At 35.1% G+C, this 9,266-nt stretch overlaps 1 protein-coding gene across 1 annotated transcript; it reads left to right on the top strand.

The window, feature by feature from the left end:
* Positions 1 to 1,436: 1,436 nt before the first annotated feature.
* LOC110917642 (probable glycosyltransferase At5g25310) lies at positions 1,437 to 8,388 on the top strand. The gene is made up of 4 exons (XM_022162131.2): positions 1,437 to 1,794; positions 2,513 to 2,655; positions 5,924 to 6,272; positions 7,627 to 8,388. Exons 1-4 carry the CDS (start codon positions 1,555 to 1,557, stop codon positions 8,290 to 8,292), a joined length of 1,398 nt encoding a protein of 465 aa, XP_022017823.1. The 5' UTR covers positions 1,437 to 1,554; the 3' UTR covers positions 8,293 to 8,388.
* The last annotated feature ends 878 nt before the right edge of the window (positions 8,389 to 9,266 follow it).

Below are 9,266 nucleotides of genomic sequence, written 5' to 3'. Positions count from 1 at the left end.
GCTGCTGCTGAGGCTGCTGCTGTTGATGTTGTTGCTGCGCTGGTTGCTTCTGTGGCTCTTGCTTTACTACTCAGTTCGGGCAGATATTTGCGAAGTAGTTAGGATCACCACATGCAAAGCAGGTTCTTGCGTGGGCAGCGGGAGCAGGAGCTGCTTGATTGCCCTGTGGAGCAGGAAGAGGAGTTGGCAGTGCAGGAGGAGTTTGAGCTTGAGCTTGACGGGGACTAGTACGACAGTTGGCAGCAAAGTGGTCGTAAAGGTTGCAGTGAACACAAAATCGACATGCGATCCCAACATGATGATGATAGGTACAAGTAGGGAACATAGTGTGCGGACCAGTATATGCACGTTTTGCAGGAGGTGCATTGGTCACGGGTGCAGCTACTTGGCGGTTCTAGGGTTGAGGTTGGGCAGGTACAGCATTGAGTGGAGCGGCGGTCACAGCACAGTTCTTGTTGTTGTTGTTGCTCTTGCGCTTGCGGCGAAGACTTGGAAGCTTGAGGTGCGGCGGGTTCAGGAGCGGGTGAAGCGGTGACTTGGTGGAGACTTTTGGTGGTGTTCTTGAAGTAACCAGCCCTAACTCGCTTGTCATTGATTTCTGCAGCGAGTAGAAAAGTCTCTTCGATGGTAATCGTCTAGGCGGCTTGCACGAAATCAGTATCACAATCAGGTAAAGCGCGGATATATTTCTTGATTGTGATGTCGGGAGTTGAGACTTTACCAGGACAAATGATACTTAGCTGCTTAAAGCGGGCAGTAAGACCGACATTGTCGCCACCTTCTTGCTTGATGTTCCAAAACTCGTCCTCCAGCTTTTGGAGCTCATGTGGGGGACAAAATTCTTTCATCATGATTTCTTTCAGTTCCTCCCAAGAAAGCCCATAGGTTGCGTCGTTCCCTCGCCTGTTTCTTTCGGCAGTCCACCAGTTCAGAGCTCTGGACTGAAAAACGCCGATTGCGTCAATTGTGCGGAGGTTGTCGGGACATAAAACTGAAAATTAATAGTGCCGATTGCGTTAATAGTAAGAGTTAAAACCTTTCTACTTTAAATATATACCTATAAAAATGTGTATATGTATACATAAAACTGAAAATTACATATAAAAAACTTGATTTGATTAATCTTGAGTAATCCCAAGTAGTCGCTAGTCCCCACCTCACCGGCCGACTAGCAACTAGCAAGTTCTCCAACCTTGATCATATCTAATAGCTCTGAACATATAAATGATATGAGTTTTTTCATATACTATGTGTGTTTGAAAAATCCAGAGAATATAAAAAATGAGGCGATTGAAAAATAATAGATAATATAAAAATTATAATTAATTACGTTTAAAAAAAAGAGTAAATCGTAAGTTATTTATGATATTGAATAATTCATATATCTATATATACATGTATGTATGTATGTATGTATACAATAGATTGGAGCTAGACAACAGGGTCAATTTGATAATTCCCCCTTTTTTCGCACAAATTTAGGCTTCAAAAATCACATAGAGCCAGCCAAAACACCAGCTTTCACTTCAGTCTTCAACTTAACCGTCTCTCACCATGGACACGAGGACATGCGGAAACCTTCTTGCTTACGTGGCGGTTGCCGTCGTCACGTTCGTCGTCATCTTCTCCTCCTCCGCCGACGTCTCTTTCTCCTTCACCACCACCCACTCCAAACCAGAGTTTCTCATTCCGATCGTTCAATTGCGAACCAAATTGAACTTCAATCCTCAACATTCCGACGCTTATATGCTCCGGCAATCAACATTATCTTCGCCTATCCGAAATTCTTTTATCGTACGTTCTTCGATCTGTGTTTTTTTATTAACTTACGATTTATCGTTTTGATAAGTCTGTATATATGTTCATAATCAAAATCGGTTACGATTCACGGTAAACACATCTGTTTCTAGCTTTCCGGATTTTGGATTGCGTGCTTGAATATGCAATTACACTAACGTAAATATATGAACCGATTGCTTTAATTCATACTGATTCTATCTCTAAATCTGGTAGAATTCAACTTTGTGTGTGTTTATGGAATACTATTTCTGAAATTGAAACTGTTGATACTCGATCAGTTAGTTTAAATGATAACGATTTTTGCTAGTTTTGATCATACTTAGTGTGTTTAATTTGAAGACTAAATAACGATTTTTGCTAGTTTTGATCATACTTAGTGTGTTTAATTTGAAGACTAGGTGCGTGTGTGTGTTTATGGAATAATTTGTTGAGGATTTTGAAACTGAAACTGTTGATATGGATTCAAGTTTGAATGAGAATGATTTGTGTTAATCATGAAATTAAGCTTTGATTATGCATGTAAGTGTGTTTACTTTTGAAAAAAAAAAAAAACTGTGTGTTTATGGAATAATTTGTTTAGAAATCGAAACTGTTGATAGAATAACTAGATCAATTCAAGTTTAAAATGATAATCATTTGTGTTGATTGAATTTTGATTATGCATGTTAGTGTGTTTAATTTGAAGATTAACATTGCGATCTGTTGAATGAAGGGACGAAGGTTGCCGGAGTTGGAACTTGCTGGAGCTAGACGCGCGATTCAGCGAGCGGCTACTGTCCGTAACCTTTCTCAGCTTTTGCAAAACGGTGACGTTTTGTCCGGTGATATCTATCATAACCCCGGCGAGTTTTATCAGTAAGTTTCCATCACTTCTTTTTAACTTTTATACTTTTATTTAATTTTAATTTTATATAATGTACAACAATTTTTAATACCGATGAGCATTTGGTACCGGTACCGTACTAGGTATATTCAGTACCGGTACCCACTTTTCCCGTTTTTCGGTACCGGTACTGAAACACCGGTAAATGCCGGTATTCACTTTTTTCGTTATTTCTTTTTTTCGTTACAGCTACTGGCTCGGTACCGAAAGGGTATCGTACTCATCCCTAGGTTTAAAAGAATATCTGACGAAATTCAAAATTTTTAAATGGTTATAAAACACGTAGAAAATGATAATATTATAATTATCGTAGTAAATTGACTTATTGTCACGTTAATAATTTAAAGACTCGACTCACGTAAATCGTCGTGTTGATCTTTGCCTCTATTCACGTTAATAGTTTTAAGACTCGACTCACGTAAATTTTGTTTGGAGAGATAAAATGATAAAGGTTTAATGATTTTGTTGTTAAGTTAGATAAAATAAGAATTATCATAGTTTATTTGGAGAGATAAAATGATAAAAAATTTTAATGATTTTATTATTAAGTTAGATAAAATAAGCTTTATCATAGTTTATTTGTGTACAAATATTCGGAGAAAATTTCAAACAATTATTAAATATAACTAGGATTAAGATCAAATATGTTAAGTTATAGTTTGTGTTGTAAATTAGATGTATTTTAATTATGTCCCATATATAGTATATGTTTAATTTGATCACATAATTTTCATATTTATAATTACCCTATTTGTATAGTTCTATCTTTGGTTTATGAAAAAATTATCATTGACAACAAGCAAATCCAAACTCGATGAATAAAGCTGAAACGTTCGAGACGGCTATTTATGGATGGAACTAAATTAGTTTTAAAAATTTTGTGGATACAATATGAATACGGTGTTAGATGATACTCTGCCTCGGTCATCTAAAAACATATACCTTTACCCGACCTTTACCCGAGTCCTGTTGTAATGTCTAGTCTTCACCTAAAACTATAAGGGGGGTAGGGGTGGTTATCACTTGTACAAATTTCATCACTCACAACATCCAATTAAGTTTCATCATGCCATCAACCATTATTCCATCACTCACAACTTTTTTTAGTGGAAATAGTCATCACTCACCACCACACCAACAATTTCCCCCCAACCAACAATTTCCCTCATGTCAATCAAATAATAACGGGTCAAAAATATAACGGGATTTAAGGTTGACGCGTGATGGCAAGGGGGTGGCGGTGATGTTTTGCAATTGTTCACGCGTTGAAAATATCCATCACGCACAAAGATCTCCACTCCGAATGGCCTAAGAAGTGAAAAAACTTTGACCATATAAATGGATTTGCCTTTTTGGAAAATGGTTTCCTTCCTTCTAAGTGACTACTAGAATGATAACCACACATTCCATTCATAAAAAAAGTCAATTAATGTCACCGTTTCATTGGGGCTATGATGATGGGAACATATATATCAAATTCTAACTTCTAACAGACGCATGCACTAGCATGACTCATTCAATCCTTTTATTTTTATCTTTTTGCAAATTTATATATAGTTATTGTTAAAGCTTTTTTCTCTTTTCAGATTTTGTAATATCTATATCAACAAATGTCAAGTTTATATGTAGAGTTGTAACTATGCTGGGTTTACTGGTTGAATTGTTGTACTTGCACATGACCTATATTTATTGGTGTCAAAAACATCAACTTTAACAAGGATTATGGCTGGCAATATTTGACACGACCTGAAACCTGACGAGCACCTGACACGAGAAAAAAATAGGTTTGAATTGACCCGTTAACCCGTTTAACTATAAAGAAAAAAAACTTTTATAATTTGTTTTTGGTTTTTTCCCTTTCTATTTTATATAGTAAGGTTATAATATTGTTAATTTTGGCACACTACATTATTTACTTATCACAATCAAGCTTAGCATTAAACATTTCTCCATTACCCACTTAAAATCCAACAACTCGTTTATAAATTGTCAACATGTATGACTTATTTAACAATACGGGTTAAACGGGTCATGTTCAGGTAGACCTGAATTTATATGTGCATATTCATGGTTGTAATCTTTGACATAAATAATAATATGGGTTTGGTTTAGGTTGCATATTTCAACCTATCAACCGGCCAACTCATTAACCTGATACGATTGACACCCTTAACATGGACACACTCAAAATCATCCAACCTGACAACGACTCATGTAACCCATTTATATATCTAAATGTGTTGTAAATAGGGTTGACAATTCCTGACATTTTTATATGGACGACTGAATGTTTTTAAAGATTCAAAACGAACTAAAACATTGAGGTCCTTTTCAAAAAGACAAAAACTCTTTGATATAAACTCTTTCTTTTTTCCTAGACATGCAATAATAAATTAAAAACTTTATAGTTGAGGGAGTTAAAAAAAAAAATTAAAAATGGTGTCTCATATGTGTATAAGCTATTTTTCCTTGTTTATTTGATAAAATTTATTTTCTTTCTTGGTTATTTGATGCATAAGCTATTTAAATGGTGGCCCAAGCCCTGGTTAGCAATATTGTGGAGTTAGCCTTGCCTATTTAAGACACAGTAACATCAGTTTAATATTATGTAACTTTTATTTTTTAAATTAAAGTTAAGAGACTAGACTCCATCATTTCTTTTTCATGATACATAAAACATACAACTCTATTATAAACATGAAGTATAAAATAGTTAAACAAGTCGTATTCATATTTGATACATGTGTTAGTGATGTCGTGTCTGACTTGTTAAACACGATAAGACGTGCTTTTCTAGCCTTAGTTGTATACAGAGTAGACGATTCATAAACACCTTGTAATAAATTCCTTAAAGGAGTTGTATTCGGATTCATAAGCTGACTTTATATGGATTTTTTTAATTTAAATTGGTTGATGGTTTAAATTGTTTAACTAGGCATGTCAAATCAAAGACGACCCATGTATTAAAATGAGTTAAACATATTAACCTGAGCACGACTCGTCCCTTAAACGGATTCAACATAACAACTGAGTGTTTCATGGAATTTTCACGCTAGTTACAAGTTACAATACATTTTTTTATTAGCTTTACTCTACCGCCAACAATATGAAAACGATGATTTGAAGTTTAAAAGAGGTAACTAAAATATTATTATCTATATATTTTTAAAAAAGCTGAATTTTCTATTATTATGATGATGAAAGTATAAATATGTAAGTGAACAAAATGCATGCATGCAGGAGCTATATAGAGATGGAGAAGAGATTCAAAGTGTATGTATATGAAGAGGGTGAGGTGCCAATAGTACATGATGGACCATGCAAAGACATATACACAATAGAAGGAAGATTCATTGAGGAGATGGAGCAAGATCATCATTTCAGGACTAAAGATGCGCACAAGGCGCATGTTTACTTCATGCCTTTCAGTGTCGCGTGGATGGTAAGGTATCTCTACAAGCCTAATTCCTATGACATCACCCCACTCCAACACTTCGTCTCTGATTACGTTAGAACCATTTCCACCAAACACCCCTTCTGGAACACAACTCATGCTGCTGATCACTTCATGCTTTCTTGTCATGATTGGGTAATTACTTTTACTCTTCATTTTAGTATTCTAATAATACTTACTTTTACTCTTCATTATATCATTGGGCTGTAGCCCAGTGTGGTATGGCAGTGATGGTGACAAATCCACCGAGAGGGGTTTGATCCTGAGCCATACCCTGGTTTTCACCGGCTGTTACTTCAGTGAGGCAACTCGTGTAGAGGCAGTACGGTTTCCTGTGGAACGTCTTAACCAAGTCTGACCAACCCAATGCGGACCCGGTTAAGACAACGTAAGTCTGCAGATCTTGGCTAGGGCCGTCGATTAGGCGGTGTGACAATGGGTCACTCATAAGAAAATCACCGTTCAAGAAAAAATAATACTTACTTTTTAAGTTAATTAGGCCTTTTCTTGCTTAAAAAATACTTCTTACGACTGCCTTTTTCTACTAAAAAAGGATACCGGCCGGGTTGGTTGGCTGGCTGGCTGGCTCAACCAGACCAGCTAAAAGTCAAACAGTTCGGTTTCCGTTTTTAAACTATTATCTTCTATTAAGTTGTTAAAAAAACTAAACATGATTTATAACTATTATATCAGCTGTATATTTCAAAATTAAGAATAAATAATAATAATAATAAAAATAAACACTTGGTTTTAAGTTTCTAACCATGAACCGAACAATTAAACTTAATTTTCCAAATTGTGAACCGGACCATACGAATTTCTAGCTGGCGGAACGAACCAATTTGCTTCAGTTTGAATGGATCCACAGTTTATAAATATTTTATATTCATTCTAATTTCTAGCAACTTTTCGACCCTCAGGGGCGGGGCTTTGTTTTTAGTAGATTAGGGTTTTCTATTCAGAAAGGGATGGCGGCACAGTTTGTTGCTCGTCTACCTGCTATCCTTATGTAATTTGCCCTGATAATTGGAATGAAATAAAAATGCTAATTTAAAAAAAAAAATTGTATAATAAAACTCTATTTTTTAAATTCTGGTCTAAAGAGGTTAAATATAATTTTTTTTAATACGTTTAGGTACTATATCAATTGAATTGTTAAAAATAATAAAGCTTGTTTCAAGTTTCAAAGGGCCGGTTTTAATATCCACCCATGAATTGAAACGTAAAACCTGACTTTCTAAACCGTATAAATCTGAAACTGACTGAACATACTGATTTAGATTAATATATATGGTTTGATCAGTTTCTCTAGAACCATTAACTTATTCGACTTAAAACTCTTTATAAAGTTTTTTTTTTTTTTTTTAGAGAGAGACAGATAAATATAATAATGATATGTAACCATTACTTTATAACCATGCCAAATTTCCATGATTTTTTATGCAGCTTTATTTTTTTATTCTCACGTACATTTCCAAAAACATTTCAGGGTCCGCATGCCTCAAAAGGTAACCTTAACCTCTACAACTCGTCAATCAGGGTCCTATGCAATGCCAACTCTTCCGAAGGATTTGACCCACAAAAAGATGTGAGCCTACCTGAAATCAACCTCCGTAACGGTAAAATGCCCGCCAATCTTCTCTCTCCTCCACCACTCTCGTCCTCTAGACCCCACCTAGCATTCTTTGCAGGTGGGGTCCACGGTCCCATACGACCTATCCTCCTCAACCAGTGGAAGGGTCAGGACCCTGATCTTCAAGTCCACGACTACCTACCAAAAGGGTTAGACTACTATTCCTTCATGTTAGCATCAAAATATTGCCTGTGTCCTAGCGGCTATGAAGTGGCGAGCCCTAGGATCGTTGAGGCGGTTTATTCGGAGTGTGTGCCGGTTATAATTTCCGACCACTATGTTCTACCTTTTAGCGATGTGTTGAGGTGGGAAGCATTCTCGATTCAGGTTAAGGTGTCGGAAATTGGTGAGTTGAAACGGATTTTGACGTCGGTGCCGGAAAATGAGTATTTGAGGCTAAAGGAGAATTTGAGAGCAGTTAGGAGACATTTTGTTTTGAACCAGCCTGCTGAAAGATTTGATGTGTTTCATATGATATTGCATTCTGTTTGGCTCAGGAGATTAAATTTAAAGGTAGAGTAAAACAGAAATATTAATAAAATATATAGAAAAATTAGTATTACACGCAAATCAATTCTTTCGTTTTGGTTTATAAGTTAAATTTAGTTTCTAAATCAGTTTGATTTGTAAAAAGATATGATGTAATTTATTGTTACTTTGATACCTTGTTTATTAAAGATATGATCATTTGAAAACTTTTAGATTAGATTAATCTGTGCAAAACTTATAAACGGAACTTTTTAAAATAGGTAGGGGCTGTTTGGTATTCTTTTAATGACCATTCAGATGCTACCTCTTAATTGTTTAAAACCTCTTATAAATAAGAGGTAACCTCAAGTCTGAATGGTTAAGAGGTAACCTCTGAATGGTAAATCATCACATGTCACATTTTTCTACATTCTCATTAGTAAAATTCTTAATGGTTCCATTTAGGGGTGTTCAGAAAAAACCGTAACCAAATAAAAACCGTAAACCGAACCGTAACCGTAACCAAATAAGATCTGAATAACGAATTCGGTTTTTGGTTTGGTTTCTAACCGAAACCGAATTGTGAATATGGTTTTTGGTTCAGTTTATGGATCCATATTTTATTTTATTCGGTTTATTTGGATAACCGAATAAACCATCTAACTTAATTAATTATTAAATAAAAATAATAATATTTTATAAATCATATACAATTTATTAGCCTAAAATAGTTATTTTTTTTATGCAGCCCAAAATACCAAATGTAAATCTAAAAGCCTAACTCAAATCCACTCATTTCTAAAATATTAGAACATCAGACCTATAGAAACTAGGGTTTACGATATCTACATTTTCATGGAGAAAGACTCACGTTTCAAGATTATTTATATTTTGTGCCATTAAAATCGTTAACTAGTTATAGTTTCTATGATCTATGTTTTGAATCTTTAACTTTGTGGTTGTGTCTATGACTACTTTATGGATGTGTTTGTTTTATTTCGCAATGAAACTTTCTTGTATTCGTATAT

The sequence above is a fragment of the Helianthus annuus genome, chromosome 16 (genome assembly GCF_002127325.2).
Source record: "Helianthus annuus cultivar XRQ/B chromosome 16, HanXRQr2.0-SUNRISE, whole genome shotgun sequence".
Classification (NCBI taxonomy): domain Eukaryota; kingdom Viridiplantae; phylum Streptophyta; class Magnoliopsida; order Asterales; family Asteraceae; genus Helianthus; species Helianthus annuus.
Note: the sequence above shows the minus strand (reverse complement) of the source record. Positions and strands in the feature narration are given on the sequence as shown.